General features: G+C 40.5%; 1 protein-coding gene across 4 annotated transcripts; it reads right to left on the bottom strand.

The window, feature by feature from the left end:
- Positions 1 to 261: 261 nt before the first annotated feature.
- On the bottom strand, positions 262 to 12,754 carry LOC131240162 (protein ENHANCED DISEASE RESISTANCE 2-like). Of its 4 annotated transcripts, none has more exons than XM_058238236.1 (4): positions 12,511 to 12,751; positions 10,730 to 11,191; positions 2,211 to 3,170; positions 262 to 538 (listed from the first exon to the last, which is right to left on the bottom strand). In XM_058238236.1, the coding sequence occupies exons 2-4, from the start codon at positions 10,879 to 10,881 to the stop codon at positions 403 to 405; spliced, it is 1,248 nt and encodes a 415-aa protein (XP_058094219.1). In that variant the 5' UTR covers positions 10,882 to 11,191; positions 12,511 to 12,751; the 3' UTR covers positions 262 to 402. The 4 variants fall into 4 exon arrangements, 3 of the variants coding, with proteins under 3 accessions (XP_058094219.1, XP_058094220.1, XP_058094221.1); XM_058238237.1 differs by having other exon boundaries at positions 262 to 577; positions 12,511 to 12,750; XM_058238238.1 differs by lacking the exon at positions 10,730 to 11,191.
- Between the last annotated feature and the right edge of the window lie 2,142 nt (positions 12,755 to 14,896).

Raw genomic sequence — 14,896 nt, forward strand, 5'->3', positions numbered from 1 at the left:
AAACCTTAAATAAAACAATATATATATATATATATATATATATATATATATATATATATAAAATCCACTTCTTCTCATGCTTTCAGTGTTACATATTGGTAGGACATTGCTACCCTAATATATTTTAACCCTGAGTACTTGGATCCTCCACCCAAAATTAAATCAATAGCACCAGAGACGGGACTTTCATGTCTCAAGCTTTGAAATACTCCAAGTTCTCTTTGGAAAAAGGAACAAAAAAAAAAAAAAAAACCCAGTGTGTAAAGAGCATATGACAATTAGATAAAAATCACTATCCGTATTAGCAGTGAAACATGTAAATTATTCAATTCGAATGCATATTGACAGACAAAGACATCAGGCTCATGAAATACAGAGCCGATATATGCCTTTGATCATGAATTACACTTCAAGTTTGATAAATGAGGAAGGACAGATAAATATCTCTGACGCTAACCATGTGTAGGAGTCTTTACAGCAGTTGAATTTTCCCATCTCCTGAGGGACGAATGTCTCCAAGGTTCGTTTCTCCAGCAGGCTGCTCAAGCATAATATGGATTACAAGTATTGAATGGATCTGCAAGTTTTAACACAATTTATAAGGATCATGGATGGATTCAGGAAAAATAATAGTGGCATGCCAAAACGATAATAACAACATAAACTGTCTCAAAAGAGGCTTTGGATCAACCTACATATAGTCACGGTTTACCAAAGATGGCAGGAAATGGGAGCATATGCACCAACAGGAAGGAGAAAATAAACTGTTTTGTGAACCAAAGCATTCAATTCTGAAACGGAAATGGCAGAGTAGGTAGAGACTCATGCAACTACACAGATATTATGCAATTCAAATGAACAAGTTCAGGGTAAAAAAGGATGAATTGATTGCCATTTTTTATAACCATAGTTTTTCAAATTGTACAAGCACATCCATGAACACCTCTCATGCTGGCAGAAGCCTACGAGATCCAAGCCGTTCTCAGGCTGGCCCTACCGCTTTGTCCCCTGCTCCAATGATCAGCGGTCCATTCATCAGGTGGACCGCATGGACTGTTAGTCAATTTTTTAATGTGGACTGTTAGCCAATTTTGCTTAATCCTCCATTTTACCATGTACGTGTCTCAGATGATGTGGACCAGTGGGCCAGTGCACAAACATGATGGCACCCACCAGATGAGCAGATTGATCTGACACAATCTTGCCAAAGAAAAAGATAACACCAAAATCAGTAGAACAAAAATTCCGAGGAGAAACTGATACATTCTTGTCAACGGATCAACCATGAATGAAAGCATACACGCAATACAGCAACGAATCAAACAAATTGCCATCACTTAACCAAAACAGATCATATAATGCAACAATAACCAAATGCAGACAATACCACAAAATGTACTTCAGAAAAAAGAAAATTCTGTTTCGTAGGGATGAAGGCCACAAAGAACTCCCCTTTTTTTCAATTTTAACAGGAAAAAAACTTTCATAAACATGAACGGACTATGCTTTGCACCGATATTAAGGAAAATGCATTATATCAAGGTTGCAGATGTCCGTTTGGGGAAAAGCAATCTCAGCATGTTGATTGGTCCATACAAAAAAGAGGCCCATTTGGTATAGACCAAAATACACCCAGCACCCTTGCTTAGACAGATCCCTTGCATGGACAGAAACATGCTGGGTGGTTAGAATACACATGACTGTATGTGCACAAAATATTGATACTCTAGCAGACTGACTGTTCAAGTGCATGCATACCATACACATGACATGCATGTGCACATGGTTAGAATAGTGACTGGCATTCTAGATGGGTCCTAATAAGCAAACAGCAAACGAGTTGGGGGGGGGAACTCACTGAAGGGATAATCCTATCAGTCCAATTAGTAGATATCAAACAGGTGGTTAAAATGAAGAAAAGCCAATGGTCCAAATTAACAGACCAAATGCCCATTAAATAGAGATTTTATCACCCAAACAACTAGATTTTGGGGGTAGGGCCCATCTATTGTGATTCGTGAGCCAAAAGATGGGCAGTTAGAATTGAGGTGCATACATGCAGTGTGTACAGCAGTCTGCATGAAAATTGATAGTCTGGTAGCCATAAGTTGCCAGCAATCAAATAACTCCTATTTCAGAACATGGAGCACATAGTTCTCTTCTGCAGCAAATCAGGTTGTCCACTAGAATTTCCAAGATCATATGCTTACCATTTCTTGACGACTCCATCACCATCAAAGTCAAGAGCACTGCCATTAACATGTGCTGAGGAAGAGGCAGAACCCTCTTGAACACCATTCTGCAGGAGGTGGGAGAAACCTTGCCCGATAGACTTCCACAATCGCGTAGGCAAGGACGACTGCGGATTTCCAGAATTTTCATCAGATGGTGGTTCAATCGGCCTGGCAGAGGCTGGATTCAATTCTGAGAACCTTACAGCTCCCAAGATTCGCTCTGGGAGCTCCAATTCAGTTTGGCCCTCGATAAGAAACGCTAGGTCAACGGTCAATGTCGTGATGTAACCAAACGCCAAATGAACAATGGCATTGGCAACCATTGAAGCTCCAATATCCACGTCAACTTCTATGTAGTTCTCCCTTATGAAATACTTGCAAGACACAGCTCGTCCAAGTATGCAGATGGCCTGCTCACCAACAGCAGTTCTCACAATCCAAGGCCCTTTGACAATGTTGGCTATCAACTTGAGCCTCGAATTCCGAAATGCATCATCCCCCTTCAGAAAGCGATCCATGAGGGAACCTTCGGGGATAGGATCAAGCGCTACAAAATATGCAACGGCGCTGTAGTTGTCCTTACTTGGGACTTGCAAATTGAAAGCCCAGATGAAAGGCTTCTTACCGATGGCAAATTCATTGTCAATAGCCTTCCTCACACGGCTGTTTGGGTGGTTTAGAACATCACTTATTTTAGTGGCACCTTTGATCCAATCAAATCCAAGAGGCTTTAGAAGGTAGTTGCCGCCAGGAATTTTAACCCTGTCAGTAAAATAGTTGGGGCCTCTAACCATAAACTTATCACCAGGTGGGGAAGCCCAGCCATCTGGACAATTATCTGGTTGCAGAAGTGGAACAGCCCCCTCAGATTTCACTCTCTCTATCCACTCATGTTCATTCTGACCATCATGACCAGCCATAAGCAAATGATATAACCTGGAACAAAAAACAACACCCTATCAAGCGACAAAGAAATAGATCAAGAATGCATAGAAATGGATTGGAAAGTACTTGACACACTTGACTTTTGTAGCACCAAAACACTTAAAGGATGCTTATGCGGTTGAAATGGATGAATCAGATTACAACTTTCAATAGGATATTTAATGGATTCACAGAACTTGCAATAGAAAAATAACCAGTTTGAAGTTCACAAAAAATCACTTTCCATTTCTTGCTCACGATATCATATCATTACCAGGTGAAAATAATTCCATCTGCAAATGGGCAATATATTTCTACAGTATGAATTCTATAGTTGATTTGACTCCTCTTTTTTCTTGTTCCAAAACCTTTCTAAATATAGAAAAACCCAATATTGTTAAGGAAAAGTGATGAAGACATCACTTCACATACACCTTTGTGTACGCATCAGAGGAGGCAGGTCGCACCGATTTTTGTGTGGCTAGGCGAGTACCCATGATCATATTGAAAAACCCATGTGCATGTGCGAGCATCTGGAAGACCTCACACCGGGAAGATGCACATGAGTTGCTTTAGGGAGTAATTTGGACCGTTGGATTTGAGGGACGTGACGATCGGGCTGTTGGATCGCATGGATTACATGATTAGGCCATTGATCGTGGATCGTTTTCATCATTATTGGACATTATTATATTCTAGGATTTAGTTTATGATTGATTTATGTTTTGGACACCTTATGAGTGATTTTATTTGATTTTTCATTAGACTATGATTATTTTTGTCAAAATTCATGAGACAGGGTTTAAATTGTAATTTTGAAAAGTTCTTGAGGCTATAAAAGAGAGGGGGGGGGGGCGGGGTTGACCTCTCATTACTTTGGTTTTGAAGAGAGAGAGAGAGAGCTCCTTGTTTTCTTCTTCCGTCTTCATGTGATGTGAGGGTGACTTCATGTAAATTGTAAGGAAGATCAGCGCAAAGCTTATCTTCATAACAGAAGTGTAAGGCTTCCTCCACACTCTCATCTCTTCATCAACAAGCACGGTATTCTTTCACGTTCTTCGATTTTCATTCTCCTTCATCCCAAGCCATCAACATCCTCCCGATCTTCATCCCTTATACATCCAAACCCTAACCCTAAACCTAAAAATCTCAAATCTTTCTAGTTCCCCAAATTACCAAACCCTAGTTCTTCACAACCTTCAATTGAACTCAAATCCCTACATTCCCTCCATCCAAAATCTTAATTCTCTTATCCTAGTACCTAAACCCCTCAGACCCTTACCCAATTTACCCCATTATCCCTAATTCCAAGTTTTCCTCAATTCCCCTAAACCCTAATTTCACCCTAGGTAGTATTAGACCTTTCCTTTTAGAAATAGGCTTAGCCTATGCTATTTGGATGTCCCTACATCCATTAGATCCTAGTTTTCCTGATTTAATTGTCTGGTAGGATGATGTTTGGTAACCTAGGCTTGAATTATGCATGATCTCCTTTTGGAATTTTGGTATTTGTGATGATGGTATCAAGTTTTATGATTTTTATTAATTAACTTAATTTTGCTGGTTGATCTCACACAATATTTGAGTTCATGCATCGGTCCTACATCAAAAAGCCACTTAAGAAGAAATATAGAACACTCGGGCCAAAAATTAAGGGCAATATTTGAACCAGCATTCTGTACATGTGGATGGACAGTGCTGCATAGAACTCAAAATCCAACAATCCTAGCCATCTAATCATCAGCCTGCAAATGGATGGTTTAAAATATATATATATATAACAGTCCAAATATAAAATGGGTAAAGGTCCAAGAATTCTATCTATGAGATTGATCAAGGGGGGATCTTTTATCAATCATCCATCCATTGGACCCACAAGAAGAACAATCTGGGTAGTAGAAACGTGGGACTAACCCATACAAAATGCTCGCCCAAACAAAAGTATCGCTAATTTGAGTCGAGCACTTTGCAATAATGTTGAGTGGCAATTAAAATGATGCTCAGACGAGATCCAAATCAGCCATCGAAATCTGTAGAAACTACAAACAATTGAATCCCACAAAGTTGAATGTATAAAATATCGGTCATTATGGTAAAGAACATCGAAACCTCAATATGTCTACTATGACAGGCAGAGCTTGGCGGTGACTTTAAAATAACATCAGCAGTCATTCCTGACTACTTACAACCCCTTTCTCTACATATCCAATAATGTTTCAGTAATTTGCTGATTTACTCGGAGACAAACCACTTGGGCAGGTATAAGTACCACATCCAAACTCCAGAAAAAGATCGACCCACTAGTTGAGCAGGATATAAGCACCAAGTCCAAGCTTCATATTCGTAAAAAGTACTCCTTACATAATCAACACGGCCCATTTTAATAGAATTGTTGTTTCATTGAAATGGTAAATTCAAAATGGGTAAATGGAAAGACTATTAATAGGTCTGGTTTTTTCTTTTTTTTCTTTTTTTCCTTTTTAGTTTTGTTTGGAGGGGGGAGGAGAGAAGATATTTTAGCCTGAAACATCATCCTATCAAACAAAGAAATTCCATCTAACCCTCGGAGTATGGACCATGAGTACAGAGGTATCGTTTTGAATGATAAAAGGACTAGTATAACAACACAGACGTGATTTCACACAATGAAATATATAAACCTAATTATTGAAAACATCATCATCAACATCTAAGCCTTATCCCAACTAATTGGGGTTGGCTACATGAATCCTTTTCCGCCATTCCACTCTATCAAGGGCCATAACGTTTGTTCAACCATAGGTCATCAAGTCATTCCTTGCTACCTCCACCCATATCCTTTTGGACCTTCCCCTTGGCCCTTGCCCTTCTAGAGCCTTAAGCTTGCACCACTCCTCATAATTGGCGAGTTCTTAGTCACCATTACACATGACCAAACCATCTAAGTCTACCATCCCTCACCTTATTACCCATTTGTGTTACTCCTAATTTACATCAAATGCATTCATATCTAATTATATCCTTCCTCGTTTTCGCACTCATCCATCTCAACATCCACATTTCCGCTACACTCATTCTATGAACATGTTGTTCCTGTACTGCCCAACATTTTGTCCATAAAGCATGGCTAGTCTAATAGCCATCCTATAAAATGTCCCCTTCAATTTAATTGGTACATAGGAGACACATCTCCACAATTCAACTAATTGATTTAAATGTTCAGAAAAAAAAAAAAAAAAAAAAGTGATTACAAATTGAACCTGTGAAAGATTTCAGAGTCCCTTCAAATTTTGTTAAAAATCCATCCAGAGTTCCATACCCAACAAACTAAGTCCATGTACACATGAATTTGCTTGTTTTGCCCAAATAAACAAGACTCAAATCCCAACAATTTCCTTCTTCCACTTAGTAATCTTGTTCTTCAAGAGTGTAAGTTTTCTAGCAAACTTGAAACCCGCATATCCTTTCACAGAGGAGTTCCACCAGTCCAAGACTAGCTGTGTGAAACCCTCTATCTCGAGCCAAGCCACCTCAAAACTAAAAGGCCTCAGCCCCTAGTTGATCGAGGTGACATCCATAATGATTGGGCAATGGTCCGATACAATCCTAGGTAAAGTTCGATGCGAAACCAAGAGAAATTTTTCAATCCAATCCGTCAACACCAAGAACCTGTCCAGCCTAGATAGAATTGCATTTTGTTGCCCATTAGACCAAGTAAATTTTACCCCCTCCAAAGGGAGATCCACCAAGTCATTCCAAACTACCAATTCGCAAAATTCGACATACTACGAGTTATGCGACTACCTAAAGATTTCTTATGACTTAACCTTAATACATTGAAGTCCCCACCGACGCACCAAGGTTCATTCCATTTTTTGCCTAGCACTGTCCAGCACTACCCAAAATGAATCGTGCAATCCATATGACCAAGGACTGTGTATTGCTATGAACATCCATTGGAAACCCGAAGAAATCTCTCCGCGACAAACCGAAATAGAGAAATCCCCAGAGCATGAATAAGCCTTCTTCCAAATACTGATTTTCCACGCAATTATGATACCTCCAGCAAATTCCTTCGCATTTACAACAACCCACTCCTTGTTTCGAATCCCCTAAATAGAATCGATCAGGCCTTTGTCCACAACCTAAAGCTTAGATTCTTGCAATGTAATTATATCTGCCTTAGACTTTCTTGCATAATTCTCTGACATGGGTCCTTTTAGAGTTGCACCCTAGCCCCTTGACATTCCAAGATAACATTAACATTGAGAACCTGTTTTTCCCAATCTAGCCAATTTTCCCCCACATGTCATAGTTGATGGAGCACTCAAGACTAAGCACCTCCCTCCAGCCTTTCAGCAACTTCTTCTGCTTCAACGCTTGAATGTCGAGTCAGAGCTAAGCCCCCCTTTGTTGGGCGAAGTGGAAAAAATCGTAAATGTCCTCATCTCAAACTTCGTATGACATTCCAACCATACCTCCCATACGAACCAACACGTCCTTGGCCTGCTAGAACTATTCTGGCGATATTGAATACATCCCCTTCCTGATCTCATGGAGATCCTTATCTTCAGCAGAATTGACCTGGGCCCTTGGTGATATATCCTTGAAAATCTTCTCTACACATAAAGGAGTAATTATCAGCGCATCTTCTAGGTCCTGAATAGGAATTGCCACTGTAGTCTACCAAGTTGTCGACCCCAGCCTCCATGTTGACCCAAGGAGATGTATCTCTGTTCATCTCTTCCCAATCACAACACATCGCAACCTCCCAACATTTTAAAGTGCAGTTGCTTTCGTGGCATCCTTCTAGGTTGTAGTCCTCCTTTGATCAAAGAGAGTCATCGAGAGGCGATTCTGGCTGGCTTTCCCCGCACAACAAGCATATCCGTATTTCCCTCATCCTTCTCTTTCTCCACGGATGTCCTCGGCATCAGGCTAAAAGAGTGTCTTCTTCTAAGCAGAAGAGGGGGCTGGGACTCCCGTGTTTTATAATTTGTCTCGGTTTGTCGAGTTACATACAAAAGCGCCACACGTTTGGTCTAAGTTGCGTGCGGGAAGACCACACGTATGGTCTGTCTGATGTGGCGTGAGTCACATGTGGGCAATAACTTGGTATCCACATGAATTTCAGCTATGGGTCAAGTTTCTCCTGCTTTTGCTAAGGATCCATGCCACGTGTCGAGATCAAAAGCCTCTTGAACAACGAGAGCAAGTTCAGATCCTCTTTCGTGTTCCCCTTAAGACATGCATCTCGAGCAAGAGTCAGAGCCTCGTCGAGGCTGCCACCGCATCCGGCCAAGATAGGTTCAGTTTATGAACCACCATTCGAAGAGAGGTTTAGGAGAGTGCATTGTTGTCCCAATATCCTGCATCACACCAATCATTGTGTGTTAATCCCTCAATGATTTCGATCTCACCTACCCCATTTCTATCGCTCAAAACTTGACACGCGTCCCTCTTGTGAACCAGATAATGAGGACAACTGAGCACCAATCAAAGTATACCAGATGAGGAGAGCTCTCGTTTCTTTATGGCTTGGTGATGCATACATGGGGCCCCATGGGGCCAATTCAAGTGCCTAGCCCGTTGAAGACCCCACATGCATGATTATGCATCTTTGAAAGCCCCACATTGGGAAGATGCATGTGGGCTACTTAAATGAACCATTCCGACCGTTGGATCATTGCCATTGGACATCTTGATCATGGGCTACGAAATAGTTTAGTTTATTTGGTTGTTTGTGTGTTTTTTTAGCTTATATTTTGTAGAGTTTAGGGAGTTAGGAACAAATTTTATTTTATTGAGTGTCTTTATGTGAAACTTTTTTATCGGATAGACATCTTCACCCTAGCCATTATGGCATATGAAATATAAAATAAATATAAAATCTCTTTCTATTTGCTTTGTGATGAAGTAAAACCTCATGTGATTGTAGCAATTTGGTGTGATGCCATGGAGTGATTCCTAGTTATCCTTCTCTTTCATTCTCTTCCATCAAAAGGTATTTCCTCTCTTTTCTCTTTATCTTTCTTTCTATTTTTCTTCTCTTCTTTCCCCATCAACAAACAATCTCCACATTTATCCTTGTTCTTCTTTCTCCCAACCCATACACCCGCAACCTAACCCACCTCACCTGATCGTACACCCGTACGACCATACCTGGCCGTACCGACCTATCCGTACAACCATACGAAGAGACTTGTAGGCTTTTCCGTATGATCAGTCTTCCCCTTCCTTTCATCCTTTGTTTACTCTATTCAAACCCTAATCCCTAAAATCCCAAACCTAGTTTTCTAAAAACCCTAAATCCCTAAAACCTCAAACCTTGATTCCCTAATCCAAAATCCCCAAATCTGAAAATCTGAACCTATTTTCCAATTCCTTAAACCTCTACGTCAACCCTAACAAAGACATGTACTTGCTTTGAATGATGATTAGTACCTATCCTGGATGGAAGTCCTACTTTTCATAAGTCCTATCTACCCATGTTTTATAAGATCTAACTGATGGGTTGTGATTTAATCTTGAATCTGAGCATAATTAAATACTTGAATTCAGTAAGCTTGAGATTGATTAGCATTATTTTGTGCTTTAAATTATTCTAGTTAATCCTTTGATTATCTCATTGCATCATTCTTAGTTAGATCATCCACCCTGCATCACCGGAGAACCTACGGAGCAATGAAACCGTTCTCCATCACCTAACATCTCTCTTTTGCCATTGTTGTCGGATGAAGTAAAAGCCTCCCAATTCCTCCATATGATTCCCCATCGAAGAAGAACTCCCCATTCCCTCTCCTTCTTCACGATTAGAGACACCATCTCCTTCCCCACCTTCACCAAGATCTCGGCTGGATCTTGAAGAGAGTTTTTCCTCCTCACATAGACCCGAGTAACCCCTAATTCCTCTCCTTCCTCAGTAGCTTCATCTAATAACTATCATCTCCCCTAGACAAAAGGCAACTGCAACGAAGAACTCCTGCGGCCACAACTTCAAGGGTATCCCCCAAATGAGATACCACTTCTGCTCGCTATCAAAAAATGTGTATTCCTCCCACTTTTGGATCTTTCATCTTTCTGATCGGCCTGTCTCTGTGCATACTACCCACAACCATTAACAGTTCAAGATTCCTCTCAAGTCGGACCCATATCCAGACCTCAACATCCCTAATCAGTTTGATCAAATAATCTTCCGTGAACCATCCACAAAACTCTTCCGGCCAAGTTCCGATTTGGGGAATGGTCGTGTTAGGTTTTGTTTCAATGGCAACCGAACATTAGGGCGATTCTGTGGCCTTTTCAAGCACCTTCGGGCTGACCCTCACCTATTTTCTACCGCCAATGCCTTCCACCAAGTAGCATTCGTCATCTTCCACTTGTTGTTCCTTTTGCTGAGGAGATTGAGGGGTTTCTCCTAAGACTATATTCCTGTAAGAAGAGTGGTTTGCAGTCCAGTTTACAATCTCGTCCCATCCGCACTCCTTCACTCCCCAATTTTGATCCATCTTCCTTGTCGTTACTGCAAAATCTTTTTTTCCCCAAAAAAAAAAAAAATGAAACCTTCCTTGTTTCGAAGTTCTGGGCCATACCTAGCTCTTTGAACTAGAAACTTCCTACCACCGAAGCTTTCACAATGGAGAAGCCTCACAGCACGGGCTAACTCTTCTTCTGATCCCATGCGAACAAAGGCAAATCCCCTCAATTTAGAAGAAGGACGATCTCGAGGGAGGAAGACCTCCATAACCACTCCAGCTCTATCGAACGTACGTGAGAAGTTGATGGGTAACCATCCCTTTGGGAAGCCACTGACAAACAAAGTCGGAAAGGAAGAGACGTTCCTCTTTTGGTTCTCTCTTTGGGTTTTTTCCTACTGTTGTCCATTTGCTATCCTCCCCTTCTTCGACATCATCATCCCTCCACTCACTGCTTCTCCCGAATGGGCCGTTGAAGTCTCCATGTTGTTGTTCATGATGAAACTTCGATCCGTGTTGTTGTTGTTGTTCGTGAGGAGGCTTCAACCCCATGTTCGTCAATAAATTTCTATACACACTCTGAGTTAAATAAAAAATTATGACTCGGAATTGCAATAATCCTCAGATTAAGATCTCAAATTGTGACTGCAAATAACAGATAAAAGGGGAAATTGTTACGATCCCAACGGTTTAATAGCCTAGTTTGACATGTTCCATCAGTCTTGGGGCTTTTGGTGTATTGGTTAGGTTCTTAACAATTGGTATCAAGCCAACACCACCTCCTGTGTTGGAGTCACAGAAGGGGCGACCTGGACTAGAGTGAAAGTTGCCATGGCGTGGAAAGGGCGACCTGGACAACCAGAGTGCAGCCGCCAAGTGGAAATGGCTACCTAGATAACTAGAGTGCAGCTGCCACACCCTTAAAAGGGCTACTGGAAAAGAGGCCAAAGTGTGTGCCGCCACAGAGTGGGCCGTCATGGATGTCGGTTGCGGAGCGTGGTGGAATGTTACGATCTCAAGGGTTTAATAGCCTAGTTTGACACATTCCATCAGTCCTAGGGCTTTTGGCATATTGGTTAGGTCCTTAATTGAAATACATTATCTTGGCCCGAGACCAGTAATGCCATCCTCAAGCATTAAGCATGTATTCATGGCCCCATGATTTAGTGATCCAGACCATTGATCTTATGAGCCCAGCTGGGGATGTACCATGCCAAAAAAAAAAAAAAAAACTCCTCCATTAGTACATCCAATCTTTTGAATTTCCCACTGAATGTGAACATAGCCACATTTTTCCTTAACCGTCTATTTACATGCAACCAATCTAACATTCAGAATTGGCCCTTCTAGTACATTATACTGCCAATGGGCCACCCCACAGTTACTAGACTGAGAAATAGATGTGAGTGAAACTACACGAGAAACATCACACTTTACCAAATGATTTTATAGTATCCCTCCAAAAGAGTGAGATATATCCAGGATATGGGAATTGAGAAAAGTTGGTATTTGGATCCATCCACAGTGCATGCCAACAGATCAACGGTCCAAATCCGCAAACCATGCACCCCGCTCACACAGATGCAAGCCCTTAGCATTTCAAATTGTCGGGCTGATGATTGTACAATTCTCATAAGGGGGTTTTTGCATTTTTCACAGTGACGACAATGAATGGCAATCGAATTTTCATACAATTCAACTGAATTAAGAACACAGAATTCAATAATAATGCCGATTACGACCCCAATATAAAGAAAATAATAGATTATGGTTTTGGCAATTCCTCCACAAATTCCAATTCCCCAAACACAGATCTAAGATTCTAAACCCTAATTCCCAAAATAGAGGACAAAAAATAACCCTAGCCGTTCATTAAAAAAGACAAGAATAGCCCTGACCTTTCTAGAATCTTCCTTTTCACTTAAGGAAAAAATGAAATTCGGAGAAGAGGTTGAAATCAGCCGCGGAAACGTCTGGATCGAAGATTTTCAATGCAGAGAGAGAGAGAGAGAGAGAGAGAGAGAGAGAGTCCGAGATTCTTGAAGTGGTTCTTTTGTAATAAAAAGAAAAAGAAAACAGTAGTGCGAGTACTGTGGGAAGGGAAGCTGAGCCGTGATTGTGAAAGCAGCTTCACTTGGAGGAAAAGACAAGAACCACTTTTAAAGGGAGTTTTTTAATACTCTGTCTGCATATGGTGCTTCATACGCAGGCACTTAGAAATGGTACACTTCAAATATATTAACTCAAATGAAACCGATTAAATTGCGTAAAGCACCCTTTTTAATTTACAGACCTAAATTAAGATTTTATTGAAAAACTTAAACTTTGATTCGTGGACACTCGTTTGTTGAAATAAGACCATTGGATATTTTTCATTATAACCATCCAAATAAATGTTCACAGATCTGATTATCAGATTACTAAATAAGTTTAAATTTTTGGGCCATTATAAATCTAAATTTTGTACATATGTTGGACGATTTAATTTATACTATTTGTATTAACGGTATGCAATTTTAAGTATTTTCTAAGTGCCTGAGTATCATCCACTACGCCCTGCTAGAGTATCAAATTTTTTTTTCTCCATTTTAAATGGGAACGGATTGGCTACTACCCCTGCCACCAGCCAATGGCTGATGGTAGGTGCTCTGTGGGCCTCACCATGATGTGTATATTTCATCCATGCCGTCCATATGTTTTTCCATATAATTTTATTGTATGAGACCAAAAATGATATATATCCCAATATCAAGAGGGCCACATTACATGAAACAGTGTTCAATGAGCGTAGACCATTAAAAAAAATTTGGGGGCCATAAAAGTTTTGGATCAATCTGATATTTGTTTTTTCCCTTCATCTGGTCCTGTATGACCCAATCAACATATTGGATGTCAAATAAACAGTACGGTGGGCCTTAGGAGGATTTTAATGGTGGATATCCAATCACTATTGTTTTCCTGTGGTGTGGTCCACTTGAGATTTATATTCATCTCATTTTTTGGTAACAAACCCTAAAATGATCTGTAAAAGTGTATGAACGGAATAGATGAAATACATACATTATGGTGTGGCCCACAGAGCACCGACCATAGCCACCGCCTTGGTGGGGGGAGAAATTTACTACTGTGGACCCGACCTTTTGTCCAGTGGTTTTATGAAGAAAACAAAACTTAACTTACCAACTTAGATTTGATCACGTAGACAACCTTTTTTAGGATGAAAATACCCCTCCTTAACATCATTATGGGGCGTAGCAAGCGAAATCGGAATGCGTACTGAGTTACTTAGTAAGCTCCTATTGTATTGAGTAAACTCAGTTGGGCCCACCTTAAATGTATGTAATATATCCACGTCGTCCATCCATTTACCACGGGAAACAGTGGGGATAATGATTTCCACCGTTGAAACCATAGTAGGCCCAACAGTGATGTTTGTTTGTTATCAAACCTATTCATAAGATCATACAGACATGGATTAATAGAAAACACAATTATAAGCTAGATCCAAAACTTCTGTGGCCCCTAAGAAATGTTCAACAGTAGAAGTTCAATTCAAAATTTTCATGTAGTGTGGTCCATTTGAACATTGGATATGTTTAGATTTTTAGACTCCAGCTATGAAATTATCTGTTAAGTTTGCCCCACTGATTTTCTAGTTTGACCTGCTCAATTTCATATTTGCCCCGCTGAAATTCAAGTTTGCCCTGCTTAATTTCATGTTTGCCCCGCTCAATATTCAGTTTGCCCCGCTCAATTTCATGTTTCCCCCGCTAAATTTCATGTTTCCCCTGCTGAAATTCAATTTTGCCCTACTGAATTTCATGTTTCCCTCGCTGAATTTTATGTTTGCCCTACTCAATTTCAAGTTTGCCCCGCTGAATTTCATGATTTCCCCCACTGAATTTCATGTTTACCCCGCTCAATTTCCAATTTGCCCCGTTGAATTTCTTGTTTGCCCCGTTGATTTTCTAGTTTGCCCCATTGAATATCTAGTTTGCCCCGCTCAAATTTTAGTTTGCCCCGCTCAATTTTCAGTTTCCCCTGCTGAATTTTTAGTTTGCCCTGCTGAATTTCATGTTTGTCCCACTCAATTTTCACTTTGCCCCGTTGAATTTCATGTTTGCCTCGCTCAATTTTCACTTTGCCCCGTTGAATTTCATGTTTGCCCCACTCAATTTCCACTTCGCCCTGCTCAATTTCATGTTTGCCCCACTCAATTTCTTGTTTGCCCCGCTCAATTTCTAGTTTGCCCTGCTCAATTTCATGTTTGGCCTGCTCAATTTA

The sequence above is a fragment of the Magnolia sinica genome, chromosome 3, assembly GCF_029962835.1.
Source record: "Magnolia sinica isolate HGM2019 chromosome 3, MsV1, whole genome shotgun sequence".
Lineage (NCBI taxonomy): Eukaryota > Viridiplantae > Streptophyta > Magnoliopsida > Magnoliales > Magnoliaceae > Magnolia > Magnolia sinica.

Excerpts from the sequence above, each read along its gene's own strand:
- LOC131240162 (XM_058238236.1), bottom strand. The coding sequence starts at position 10,881 with ATGGAGGTCTTCCTCCCTCGAGATCGTCCTTCTTCTAAATTGAGGGGA. Across the intron at positions 3,171-10,729 it reads TTTCTAGTTCAAAGAGCTAG|GTTATATCATTTGCTTATGG; the intron begins GTATGGCCCAGA and ends TTTTTGTTCCAG. Across the intron at positions 539-2,210 it reads GATGGAGTCGTCAAGAAATG|CCTGCTGGAGAAACGAACCT; the intron begins GTAAGCATATGA and ends ATGCTTGAGCAG.